The 14115-nt window shown below is 40.1% G+C and overlaps 2 protein-coding genes and 1 long non-coding RNA gene across 3 annotated transcripts; 2 read left to right on the forward strand and 1 right to left on the reverse strand.

Moving 5' to 3' along the window:
- The first annotated feature begins 867 nt into the window (after nt 1–867).
- Nucleotides 868–1875, forward strand: LOC131218500 (transcription termination factor MTEF1, chloroplastic). The gene is given in 3 exon segments (XM_058213060.1): nt 868–1245; nt 1248–1813; nt 1815–1875. Coding segments are annotated over 3 exon segments (804 nt in total). The 5' UTR covers nt 868–1068.
- A 1484-nt stretch (nt 1876–3359) lies between these two features.
- On the reverse strand, nt 3360–13661 carry LOC131218499 (sulfite exporter TauE/SafE family protein 3-like). The gene is made up of 12 exons (XM_058213059.1): nt 13377–13661; nt 13141–13300; nt 12819–13019; nt 11124–11188; nt 10991–11033; nt 9907–9986; nt 9748–9834; nt 9537–9587; nt 5307–5528; nt 4063–4156; nt 3825–3965; nt 3360–3726 (listed from the first exon to the last, which is right to left on the reverse strand). The coding sequence occupies exons 1-12, from the start codon at nt 13593–13595 to the stop codon at nt 3653–3655; spliced, it is 1437 nt and encodes a 478-aa protein (XP_058069042.1). The 5' UTR covers nt 13596–13661; the 3' UTR covers nt 3360–3652.
- LOC131218501 (uncharacterized) lies at nt 6420–11240 on the forward strand. The gene is made up of 2 exons (XR_009157772.1): nt 6420–7689; nt 10913–11240. It is a non-coding gene; the product is annotated as an uncharacterized LOC131218501 (long non-coding RNA).
- Nucleotides 13662–14115: the final 454 nt, after the last annotated feature.

Consider the following 14115-nt stretch of genomic DNA (forward strand, 5'->3'; position numbering starts at 1 on the left):
CTCACACAAGTAGGAGCGCATGTGAGAATGATTTATAGAGCTGTACACGAACCGAGTTAGCTTGGTTAGCTTGCTCGACTCGACTAAAAAAAGCTCGATTTGACTTGGTTTGAAACCGAGTTCGAGGCAAGTTGAGCTGAATTTTTGAGCTCAAAAAAATTTCGAGCCAAGTTCGAGCTCGACTCGCCTCAGATCAAACTTCAACTTGAATCATACTCGGATCGAACCAATTCGGTAACTCAATTATTTTGATATTGATGTTGCTCACCTAGTGTTTGATGCAATGACTCAACGAAGTGTAAGCTAGTGGCAAGGAAGGTATGGATATAAAATAAATACTTTGCATCTTGATTTTTATATTGCTTGTCAAGTGTTTAGTAAAATACCAGTAAATTGCTGCTGCTGTTTTACCTACAATGAGAAATCGAAGGGGCACTTCACGTGTTCAAGAAAATGCTACGGATACTCCATCTTGATTTAAATTGGCCTGAGCTGCTGATTGGCTTGAGCTGGCCAATCAGGCTCGAGGACTGAGCGGAGCCAAGTTTAAGCTGGGTCAGCTAGTGGCCGAGCCAAGTCAAGCTGTGCAAAGCCCGATTGATGCACTGTATATAAATTCACATGCTAAAATAGTAAAACCAGTTCTGATTAGAACTTGTGAGCACCTTTTGATCTGTGATATAAGCACAACATCTGAACGGTCCACATGATGTGTCACTTCATCAAATACCTAGGTCCCAACTTTCAGCCTGATCCAAAACTCTGATGGGCCACGGCTAAAGAAAACAATTATGTACCTTGATTTGCTTCTCTTTTTTTATAGCCTACTAGAGCTTTGGATAAGGCTGAAAGTTGGGCCTTGAGGGTTTCATGGGGTGCCGCATTGCATGAATCGTTCGAATTTAGTGCCCATGACGTGTGTGCAAAGGTGCGCATGGAAGGTGCACCGGTGAGAATGATTCGCATATGCCCGCGTATCAAGCGTCCCCCGCAGACGGAGTAACAAGCAACTGTACATGAGATAACCATCTTCGTCTCTCACAAAGCCGTATTTCTCCCGCCGAAAGAATGCTACTCCAATCTCTCTCATCTCTCCAAATACCAACCGTCTACTCCTATTTTCCTTCCCAAAACAACCCTCCCCATCTCCTCCGCTTCCGACCTTCCTACACTCAAAACCTCAACTACCTCAAGAACCTCGGCATCATTTCCAATAACAAAAAACCACTCCACCACTCCACCACTCCACCCCCTCCCGCATCCTCTCCATCGTAAATTTCCTCAAATCCAAGGGCTTTTCCGACCCTCAACTCCAACGTCTCTCCTTCCTCTGCCCTCAGATCTTCTCTTCCGACATCTCCGACTCTGCCGACGTCTTCTCATTCTTATCAGATGACCTCTCTGCATCCCCATCCCAATCCAACGGCCTGATCTCCCGCTGCCCCCAACTCCTCATTTCCCACGTCGATTACCGCCTACGGCCCACCCTCATCTTCCTCCAAGAACTAGGCCTCCAGAAACTCAACTCTCCCACCTCTCTAAACGCCCATCTCCTGAATTCCCGCGTCGTGGATCTTCTTGAGAAGATCGCGTTTTTAGAGAGCTTGGGGCTTTCGCAGGAGGAAGCCCCGAGGATTTGCGCACGTCTTCCGGCGGTTTTCGGGTATAGTGTGGAGAACAATCTGAGGCCAAAGTTTGAGTATTTGGTGAAAGAGATGGGGAGGAGTGTCGAGGAATTGAAGAGTTTCCCTCAGTATTTTGCTTTTAGCTTGGAGCGGCGGATTGTGCCGAGGCATCTGCATTTGAATGAGAGAGGTTCGGGTCCCTCTACAGAGGATGCTGTTGTGGAGCGATCAGAGGTTTTATGCAAAATAGAAGTGATATATATATATATATATATATATATATATATATAAGAGTAAGATTTTTAATTAGCAGTTCTTGGATCTGGTATTTAGATTTTTTCCCCCTTGTGATTATTAATCAGTTCTTCTTCTCTTCGGAAAAAAAAAAAAAAAAAACTAGTGTAGGGGAAGGAGAGCTCAAGGAGCTATAATACAATTCCCTGACTGAATAATTAGCAATGCTTCTATTTTTAAATATGAGATCAGCATTTAGTGTAGTTGGGGGGGGGGGGGGGGGTGTGACAGAGATCATCTATCTGGTTGACCCCACAGAGAATGGGAACGGACTGGAATTCTCCTCCAAAGAAGCCCTGCATAATTTCAGTGGATTTTTCCCATTGTTTATGAATTGCTGGCTATATTTTCTTTTCCTCCATCTGTTTATGGCCAATTTACTGGAATTCTAGAATCTGTCAACCTGGAAATCTTTGGAGTATCATCCATCCACATTGGAACTACCTGATGAATGATCTGAATTGTCAAAAGAGGGACCCCATTTGTGCAGAGTGCTGTCTGAACGTAACCCCACCGAGCTCATCAATTACTAAACGTGAAGTAAATTCAAGTCATAAGATAAGAAACCCAAATACAAACACGGGGAAGAGATGACAAGATCATCACCCTTATTATCTCGAGTATCCACCATACAATTCGATTTATGGAAAGCCATCTCAATTCCATCTAAAGTTTCCTAAAACACTCAAAAGTTTCCACATTTTCTGCTCTGAGAAAGTTTGCCTTGGTCACTACAGATTGCATGAATTTCTTTATTTGACTTGCACGTTACAGGCACCTGTTTATGTTTGCTGTCAAGAAGTTCAAGTGTGATGATGTTAAGGAGACCACCTATCTTCCAAATGCTTAGCATCAATCAGCTTAGTTGCACGTCACCACAAAATAAATGTCGATTAGAAGCCCTCCCTCTCTGCTGCTATTAGATTTTAGAATTCTATTTCTAGCCGACTCCAAGTAGCTAGGAGAAGGCTATGATGGTTAAGATGATGACTACTACTATGAATAGAAGATTTATGATTTAGCGAAATTGAACCAACCTTCTGCACCCCCTTTTTATAATTACTCTTTGCTGCCTCTTCTGGTAATATAATAGTTTGGAGTTTGTGCTATCATATTGCCAAAAGTAGAAAAGAGTGTATTACAAAAAAGAGTGGGTGGAGGCACCAATGCTGAAGTACTTTGGTGGAATTACATAGTGATTATCTAAAGTGTATTCTCCCTGAAAATGTATACCATGCTTGATTTTGTGGTTAGGTTATGGTGCACAATATTTACATAATAGTCCATTTTTGTATCAATATGAGAATGTAGACACAAGTTATGTTGTTCAGATGTGATCTGCTTTTCATAAAGCAATAAGAGATCTGGGTGCATTTTATATTGCCTTCAGAAACAGGCAAATGTCGATATTCCTTAATTTAAACCTTACCACTTACACTATTATTGAACTGCCTACTTGATTCTTATTAACAAATCATATGGGTCATACATATATTTCTGTACAAAAAGAAAGGACATCTACAACGTTGAACAAAGGAGCTCTTCTCGTAGGTCTCTACAGCTATTGTTACAGAAAAAGAAAATTCCAATAACAGTAAATGAGCTAAACCGTTGGCTTGGAAATAAGGGGAGAGATACCCAACTGGTTGAATGAGGAAATAGAAGCGGGCAACTATTGCATTCTGGAAATTGCAAAATGATGAAGATGGAAAGCATCTACCACCAATAGCACCCTAACACAGGCTTTCAAATCCCATATACTCATGGTGCTCGAGCTTCTCAATCATGTCTAATATGCCCACACCTCCTGAAGTAGAGAAGACAGCACATTGAGACTATACTTGTAAGATTCTTGATTGCACTTCTATTTTGACAGCAGAAATTAGTATGCTAGCAGTTACTTACCTAAACTAATTGCACTGACAAAGATGGTCAAAGCCAGGATGAAGATGATTAATGAAGCCCTGCCAAAAAGGGTTACTAACTTCCTCACGACGTGCTGGCCAATGATGGCAGCAATGATGGCAATTAAAATGAAATAAGCAGCTGCACCAGATGGTAGATCATTTTAGTATTTATTTTGTTGTTATGGTGGCAGGTCTTGGATTATTTTGACGACAATTCAGGTGTTGTTGCTACCTACCATATGGTATTGGGAAACGGTTTAGAAGGTAGTTTTGCACTACAGACATTGATGATGAGAAAACCATTACGAAGGTTGATGTCGCACTTGCTACCTGTAGAAATGAACAAGGAAAAGCTCCACATAATAAAGTAAACAAATGAACCCGGATCTCCCGAGATATGCAAAAGGTGTTTCTGATACCTCTTTCATTCCTACCTCAATTTTTTGTTTTTACATGTCTGAAGTACCTAAGGGCATATTTGGTTTTCCAATTATAATGGTAAATGGCTGGAGATTAGTAATGATCACTTACTCCTGTGATTGTGTGGTGACATCACCCATATTTCACTGCAAAGATGAGTTTGCTGGCATTGTTTGTTTCACCCGGAAATCACTGTAAAAATGGTAGTTTTATAATATAAAAATGTAATTATTATAATTTCCTTTACAAGTGTATTAATTGACTCTCGATTCATGAGCCACAATTCTCGTTTAAACAAACACCTTGAAATGATAATGATGGCCCATTTACTTTGCATTACATAGGAAATTGGAAAACCAAACAGGCCCTAAATGTTTCGTTGATTGCATTCATTTTCAGGTCAATAAAGCCTGTTTCAGTACATGCTAACCTTTCCCAGAACCTCCACAATTCTAATAGCTCTAATTTGAACATAACAGAAGGCTTCTCTCTCTCCCTCTTCACTATATGGGTAAGAAAGAGAAGATTTCTCTAAGTTGAAGGACCTTAGCATTTTGTAGATTACCTTGTATCAATCAAAGCACAGTTCAGTTTATCTGTGCAATTGTTTCCTGACCTTTCTTAATACCACCACAATGCTGATTTCCCCAAGCTTAAGAGACTAAATAAATAACAGGGGGCATCTCTTTTCCAGAGAAATTACTATGGCCTCTTGATCTTTCAAAAATCGGAAGTGCAGAAGTTTCATGTCAAGAGGGCTCGTCATTGGGAATTTTAAGATTGCTCTTTTCTCAAATCAATATTTAGATTGTTTTCAAACTGTTAGGGTATGTTTGGTTGCACTATTTCATGAAATAAATTCTGCATCAGATTAGACTAATTAATCATGAAATTTCAAGATATTTGGTGCAACCAACACACCCTTAGGTATGTCCCTTTTTGTAATGCTGGTTTTGTCTGCAACTTCAGGTAAAGCTAAAGGTTCATGTCATGTCTTTTGGGTGATAGATTTGCTTAATATTAATTGCAATGCATGCATTGTGTAAGAGGAGGGCAAAACCTGAGGAGGAACTCCCAATTCAAGAAGCAGGGGTCCCAAGATGAAGCCTCCTCCAAGCCCTAGCAGACCACCAACTATACCTGCTAATATCCCACAGCAACAATAGAGAAAAAGCTGGTGCATTTTCCAGTTCACGCATTGCTTTCCCTTGGATGTGACCACCCTCCTTCCTGTGTACAAGCAGATGGCTTCGTAGAGTGTCACAGCAACAGCAATCGGTACCTGAAGGTGATATTAATTTTTAAGACCCGTATATTTCCAAAAATGAGGGAAGTATTGATATCAAACGAATCAACACATACAGGTTCATAGGACTCCATGATCCCCAAAATGATGTTGCATGTTAGAAGTCAATTATATAGCTCAGTTAGGCTTTGTAAACTAGAGAAGCACTCCAATACTCTCAGAGCAATATAGTGCTCCTAGTTGCATGAGTCCACTTGGACAATCCAATCAACTGATCTAAACTGTCTATTATGTTCAGGACACATTTATTGAGACATGATCCAAAAACGACACTGATATGATGATCTAATCCATCCTTGATTTGGCATCATTTCCTATAATCATTGTTGTCCTAAGCCATGGATAGAATGATTGCAATTGCCTAACAAAAGCGATTCTTTAGAATCATAATGATTGGTCCTTTTTGGATTTTTACATTGAAATGTAATGAAATTTAACATAGTTTTTGAAAATCCAATTTTAATTTCTCCCTAAGATCTCCTATCTTCAATGAAATCATATTTCTACATGTTTACCAGAACCATTAAGAATGGTTTAGATCATACATTTGTGCAATGAGAACCACAAAGTACTTTTCCCAATTTGCTGATATCAATCCTCTAAACTAAGAGGTCTCTCCCCGATCTATCTCATGTGTAAGAGATTAGAGAGCCATTGTTAGATCCTATGGTAGGGGTCGAGGTCAACACACATTGTCCACATGGTGGACCCCAAATGCACATGTGGCTAGGAGAAGAAGATGAAGAGAAGGGAGACTTCTCTCTCTCTCTCTCTCTCTCTCTCTCTCTCTCTCTCTCTGCTCTAGGTGATGCCTAGTGGAGGCATCCATGGCGATTTAGGATGCTCCTCTTTGAATTAGGATCTTTATTCGAGAGTAGTTAGGGTTTCAGGTCTACACCCAATATGATGCTCCACTACCTTACAAACTTTTATGTACTCTATTAGAAAAAAAGTCTGTCGATCTGCCTTATCTGTGCATATTATTATATTCATGATGTACTCCTTTCACTGTCATGGGCATCTACCAAAGATTGATATCTCATGCTGATCGAATAGTGGACCATTAGATTATCAAGCACGATCAAAGCTATTTTAATGGTTAAAACGAAGCTTCAACGGTTGAAAAACTAGGGCTGTCAATGGGTTGGGTTGGCCTGACGGCTTTTGGGCTTGGTCCATCTCAGGCGGGAGTATCAGGCCCGAGGGCCAGGTTCAGGCTTAACAATCGAGCCTGTTTGTCAATCAGGCAGGGCTTGGGCCGTTCAAAATTTTAAAATTTAAATTCAAAACTTTCCCTCTCTAGATTTGTTCCCGTTTCCCTCTTGGAAAAGAGCAAAACCTATCCCATCCAACTTTCCCTCATTTACTCAAAACCCATCCCATCCCACTTTCCTCTTTTACTCAAAACCCATCCCTACTGCATTTTCTCCTTTCATTTTAAATTTTTTACCCGATCTTTATACTTGTTTGATTCACTGTCTGTTTCTTTTTCCAATCTCTGCTAAAATGGGCTTTTGGGTTTTCATTTCTCTTTTGGGTTCCACCTTTCTTTGTAAAGGAAGTTTTTTTTTTCCTGCTTATTTAATTAGATCTTATTTTATCTCATTGGTTTTTTTTTTTTTTTTCCACGAACTTGTTCTTTCTTGTGGGTTTTTGTAAGGTGTTGGATTATGTAAATTCAAAACAACTCCCACCAACAGATAGGTTTCCTCTATGATCTTTTAAAGGGCTTTCTCTATTTCCTCTTCTTAATGATGTTATACTGACTGTGGGATCTTGAACAAGGCCAGAACAAAGAAGGAAAGACATTTCTGTACCTGGTTTTAGGGTAGATGGACATTGATCTTAAGAAGTATGTTAGAACCTTTCACTATACAGAAATTCCCTACTAAAAATATGAAGGTAGGGATCGTTGCCATTGATTTTCATCGGTCTTTAAAGAAAAGCTAGTTGTATTATTATCATGAGTTTATTTACTTTATTGACCGAATAAGTAGAGATTCTATCGGGTTTCATAGCTTGTATTCTCAATTCATTAGAGAAAGTTAGTTGGTGTTTTTTAATTAATTTCAGCTTTGATGATGTACCAACTTTGCAAGGGTGTTGTATTCTGCCATGGCCACAGTGTATTGCACAGGTACTCTCTCTCTCTCTCTCTCTCTCTCTCTCTCTCTCTGTTATTAGGCTCGGGCTCAGGCTTGGGCTGGACTATTTTGGCCAATCATGGGCCTGGGCTGGGTTTGGGCTAGTGTTAAACAATGCAGGTGGGGCTTGGACAGAGCTTGGCCCAGCCCGTTGACAACCCTATGTAAAATTGTCTCAAACAAGGTATTAAAAAAGGGTTTCATAACAGTGTGAACCGTTATGCGTAATGGGGCTGCAATGGCCGTTATGGAAAAAATAGCTCGTAATGGCCTATTACGGGGCCAATATAGGTAAAGAAGAAGAATAAGAAGAAAAAGAAGAAAAAAGAAAGAAAGAAAATAAAAGAAAAGGCTATGATGGCCATTATAGCATGTATTGAAACAATAATAGTGGCAGCCGTTACGCCCACCATTATCATTCTTGAATACCTTAGTCTAAAACCTTTTAGGTTCTGAATCCAACAGTAAATTCACTTGATGAGTCTTTGATTTAATCAAATCCGACCATAAATGTCCTTGGGCAAACACAATGGATCCCTTGTTGGCCCATGCAAGAACTAACAAATCCTAATGGACGTACCCATCACTTTTAATGGCCTCTTGCTAGCCTCGTAAAGAAAGGTAAAGCTGTCCAATAAAAATTGGGACCCTTATTTACAAGGATTAAGCATCTTTCGTGTAACATCAAGTCCGAATTACACCGATCCTAGTCCAAGCTGATGCATCCCTAGACTAGCAATTTCAACTTTAACCACCAATGCAAGTGCCCCAAAGGTCCAAGCCATGAATCCTGTATCTATGGCAAACTCACACTCCCGTGTGGGGTAGGGGGGAAGGGACACCGATACCGACACCAACACCAAGTTGGCTCCTGATGTTGGATATTATTCATCCTGACCCAAGTCAGCCCTCTAACACAAGATGACCATACATCTTATCGTAGGATTCCACAGTTGCGTCCCAAGTACCTGTGATGGCCATGGCACAACAGGAGATCACAACTCTTCCTGCTCAACAACCGTCGTGTCCAATCTCTACTTCCCGAGGACCAACCGAGGAATCACTCCCCACACAACCCGCTTCCATTTATGTTTAAGGTGACACAACATATTAGCTAAGGCATATTAGACTGTCCACAAGGGTCGCATGGTCATCATGATTTACGGTTGAGATTGTCCCTATCACATCCACATGGCCGATGGGTTTAGGGCTCAAATTGGTTTTCCAGGGCACAACTCCAACAGTCCTAAGAAATAGATTGATCAAATTGTTGATCTTGACCTGTCTAGATTAGAGGCTATTTGTCAAACGGTTAATATTTGTATGATTAGTGTGGTGTTTGCATGTTAGCTGATGAAATATGTTTTAGACCTAGTGAACAGTCTAGATCAATGGATTGGACTGTCTAAGCATCCCAATGCAACTAGGAGCACTATAAATTATGGTGCTCTGAGAGCACTGGAGCATATATCTATAAACTATATATTCCTATTCTGTTATCTTAGGTAGTAGGTTATACGCTCTACAAAGACTTACATTTATTTGTTAAATAGCATGTTTAAAAGATCAACTGAGTACTTGAAAAAAGGCATTGGATTTTATTTTTATTTTTATTGGTTTCTGTGTCTCAGTGGGTAAGAAGCGCATAAGCAATTCAAGAGTTCAGAATGTATGTGAAATGCTTGGCAGATAAGAACCGCTACCATGGGAAGAAGATTCTAGAAACTACTGACTATTTCTTGTGTCCTAGTTGAGTAAACCTGCCCGATTAAATTGCCTGTGAGGCATTTTGGTTGCTTCCTGAAGGAAGCATGATTTATTCATTTTTTGGAGTATTCACCTGCAGGGAGTTCAGAACCCAGTATTCCATGGAGCAGGTTGGAGCATAAGTCTGCACGTGGATTAAAAGAGAGATTCATTAGTTAGCGAGTTTCAGACATGAAAACCCAAAAAAAAAAAAAAAAGAAAAAGAAAAAGAAAAAAAGAAAAAAAGAAAGAAAAATGAGAGTGAATGGTAGGAGTACATATCTTTAGTGAGTGAAAGGGCTCACCTTCATTATCTGCACAATGAGGAATGCGATCCACACGAATATAAGCACCGCAAGCTCTTTCCAATAAACATTTTCTATGATCGTTACCTGGATAGGTGATGATGTTAATGTTGTTGTTGATGATGGTATCTTGGAAGTAAAGAGAATGCTTTGAAATACCTCGTCATCCGGTGATAACTCTGTGTCTCTATTAGCAGTTGGACTGCTGGGGAGTGGTTTGTACTCCAGTTGCGGACTATCTGAAATCCAAAGCAATGTTAGATGGTTCGGGCCTTGTTCCTTGTAACAATTCACGTGACTCATTTGGACTCTAAAATGCAGAAATGTTTTAGTAGTATATGTGGTTTTCTGTGATATAGAAGTTCCACCTGTTTCTCAGCGGATGCCTGAACTTAGGAGTGTATAGTGATGGCCACGAGGTTTATTCTTGTGGATAGATAATGCCCTTTCCACAACATCCGGACCATTTCATGAAAGGGAGTTGTTCGATTCACTTGCATAGTATTCATACATTTACACTCAGATATTGTATGGCCTACATATAATTCAAAATAAACAGTCCAAATCCTCAAAACCCAATAAGCCAATCGATTAAATGATCCTAACCTCTGGTTAATGGACCATCTATTAGATGTCCACCAACCAGCCAGTTAGGACATCAGTTCGGTGTGATTTTTATTTTTTGGCCTATGTAAAGAGGGACCCATGTTTGGGACAATTTAATTTGAGTTTCTGTATGTAACATGCACACTTTCTGAATGCATGTGTATGAACCTTCGGACTCTGCTGGACTATTGAAGTTTTTCTCTTTCATGAAGGCCATGAGTTCACATGAAGTGTGTGCGAACTAACAATCTGATAGGTCAGATTGGTATTCTGTCCAGGTATATTTACTTTCTACTTTCTCAAGAGAAAACACCATGCTCTCAGTACGAATGGAAGTATGCATATATAGAATCATTTTGTATGTATTGCCTTTTGGATTGTAGAAAGCATGTTTTCTGGCCATCCCAGGAAAAAGCAAACTATTTGGATGTTACCTATACTTGGAATGTTGAGTTATTTGGATTCTGGACTTTTAATTTTCGCATGGGCTATCTCTAAGAATCTTGGCATTTTCTTACTTCTCTCTATGTAACACAGATGTCGATGTCTGAAATTACAGGTTACATTGGTATTTGGCGGAAAGCAAGTCCTTTTCGCATTACGGTTGGGGAGCGTTCGCTGGGACCACTAGACTCACCGTTCACCTTCGAGGATGACGATTCCAATAGTTTGGCTGCTTCCTGAAAATCAAGGATAGTTCCAACAACTCAATTAATGAAGATCTATCCAAAGGAAAATATGTTTTTAGTGCAGTAAAGGAAGAACCTTACCTTCTTCATTATGGTCTCTTTCTTCCATGTCTCTATGCCTTTAAAGAATGCCCTCGTTGATGTAACTACAGTCGTTACTTACAACGGGTTAGTGAATTAGCTTCTGATTTGAGAAGATGTATTGAAGTGTTAATCAGATAATGATGTGGAAGGTGGAGGATATAATCTGCTGAATTTTTTAGCACCAAACATACTGAAAAAAGATAGAATTTTTGGTGGGGACGAGTAGCCAATTAAAGGAAAGTTGGGTGGTGAAGATAATTCAAGTTTGCTGGAAACCCAAAAAAATAAACAGGCTTCTCATCATGGATTTACGACTCATCTGGAGTTGGCTGAGACTCGAACTGAGTGGACTTGTGTTTTTGTGCCTGAGAATCAAGGCCAGAACCATAAGACATGGTCCCGGGGGTTACGAGTCGACTTGGTTTTTTTTTTTTTTTTGTGCCTAAGAATCAAGGCCAGGACCACAAGACATGGTCCCGGGGGTTGATTCGGCCGGACTTGTCTGACTCACCCTGGTTGAAATATTGATCTCTAATGCATAATCACTATTAACATGAACACATTGTTTATTAGAGATCAAGATAAGATCTCTTGTACTTAAATTACTTTTAACTAAAATGAGAACAATCACAATATGTGCCCCAGCCACACCTTCGTAGCTCCAAATATCCGGATTCATTACAACTCATTTTTAGGTGCCTACCAAACAGGGCATAAAGCTTGCCACCCACCCACGCACGCACGCATTTATTTGAAGTTCCCCAGTCAAGGAAATGACCTTTTGATGGTAAACCTGCTGACATGGTGCTGGAATTTCTAGTGTAACCAAGAAAGTTAAATGAGTTTGGCAGGGTGGATGGATTATCAATGTTGCCTTCAATTTCAAAGATCCAAGGAAAATATAGACCTTATGATGGAGAGTCTGTGAGATAGATTTAGGTGATCGAAATCATCTGTATGGTAGGTCCCATGGTGGAAGGAAAGAGCTTCCCTTGATTTGTCTCCTTCAAATGGTCCTACCCTTTTGCATTGGGGCTCTCACTAAATGTTGACTGTTGGTGGTTAGGACCACTTTATATGAGAAACATTAGGCATGGTCCATCTCATGGTGGGCCCCACCAGATTAGTTGCTTTGGTTATGGAAAGAAATGCCCATCCTGCAGCATTGGTGGGGGAAACATAGACATTAATATGCCTGACTTTCACTAGTCGCGTCTGGGGTCTGCACGGGTGTACATGCCATCCAAGCCACTCATCTGAATTTTATGGGTTGTAGGCATGATTTTTACACAGTTCCCTGTGGTGAGGCCCACTGAAGTCTTGAATTGAACTGATTTTTAGGATCCATGGTGAAAATATGGTGGCACACCTGATGGATGGAGTGGATCTGCTGCATGTTTTTCCCTATTAGTGCTCAGTCCAACAAAGGAGGATGATAAGTGTTTGATGAAATTTGAGAGGGAGAGAAAAAAAGAAGAAAAGCAAAAGCGCTGATGATAATTGCATAGAAAAAAATAAAAAGCAAAAAAGGTCCCAAATTGAATATATAGAGCTGAAGGTCATGTCAATCAGCTTTTGCTGGAATTTCAAAGGTTGGTTTTTGAAAATCAAACACCCCATAAAAATGATGATGGGACTTTTAATCAGAGCATGGTAATGAAGGAATTGCTTGAGAAATGGAGATGATAATACCCAAAAAGAGGATGATGAGCAGAACAGTAACCATCCAATCGGCAAAAATAACATTGAAGGCGATTCCGATGCTGATTCCCAACATAAGCATAGGCTGGAAAAGCAAGGCAAGATCATAATCGATTATCGGTAAGTTCAACGTTGGGTGACGAAGCGTCAAATTGTAATAAACGGTGGATCCCGCTGCTCCCATTATCATACCTGCAACAAGTTGGAAAAAGGAATTTAAAAAAAAAAAAAAACGATGATCAACGGCGAAGATGCAATGATAATGAGAGAGAAAGAGAATAAAAAAAATATCGATGGGTGAGATTTTATTTACATTTAGATATGGCTGTGGAGGATTTAGCATCGAATCCTATAATCAATGTCAGCATTGGGACAAAGATCCCACCACCACCTACACCTCCAATGCTACCTAGAGCTGCTCCAAAGAATCCAATGATAGAACCCAACACGATTCTCCACCCAAATTCCATTTCCTGTTTATGAAAATTTCATTTTGGTAGAGTTGTTTATAAAGATGAGAGAAGGAAAAGAAGAAAAAGAGAGACATACAGGCCAAACATGGTGTCTTCCACGCAACCATAAGAAATCGATGAGTGTGGTGAGGAAACCGTTCGTTGCACTTTCTTTCTCAGCCCATGTCCCGACCTCAATGGGCTTTAATGGCCTTTCTGCTGCTGCGAGCTTGCCTGCTATTATAAAACTCCCATACACAACTACCCCAACTGCCATAGTTCTCATGATCCTCCATTTCTCCTCAGGTACAGCCATGGAGAGAGAGAGAGAGAGAGAGAGAGAGAGAGAGAGAGAGAGAGAGAGAGAGAGGAGAAGGAGAAGAAGAAGAAGAAGAAGAAGAAGAAGTCTCTTTGTTTTGTTGATTATTACAATGAAAAAAGACAGCTGGGAGAGAAGAAAAAGGAGAGAAGAAGTAGCCCTTTGTATTGACTACCTTTGTATTCGGCTGCTCACGTACATAAGCCTTTATCATATCAGCTTATACTCATTAGTTAATTGAGGCCGATTCTTTGCAACTTGTTTTAAAAATAATCTCCTTCTACAACTCTTGCTTTGAAATCCGGATCCTATGCTTTGACATTTTCAAAACCACTGCATTAAATGCAGCACGTGAAAATGTGGTCTAATTAAACTGTAACAAGCGTGATTTTAAAGATGTGGTCTATTCAAACTGCAACAAGCATGATTTTCCTGATTATCGCAAGCAGATGATCCGGATTGCTCTGCTTATAGGCCCATTATGATTTTTGAACAGAATCCAACCCAGTCAGATGGG

The sequence above is a fragment of the Magnolia sinica genome, chromosome 11 (assembly GCF_029962835.1).
Source record: "Magnolia sinica isolate HGM2019 chromosome 11, MsV1, whole genome shotgun sequence".
NCBI classification, from domain to species: Eukaryota; Viridiplantae; Streptophyta; class Magnoliopsida; order Magnoliales; family Magnoliaceae; genus Magnolia; species Magnolia sinica.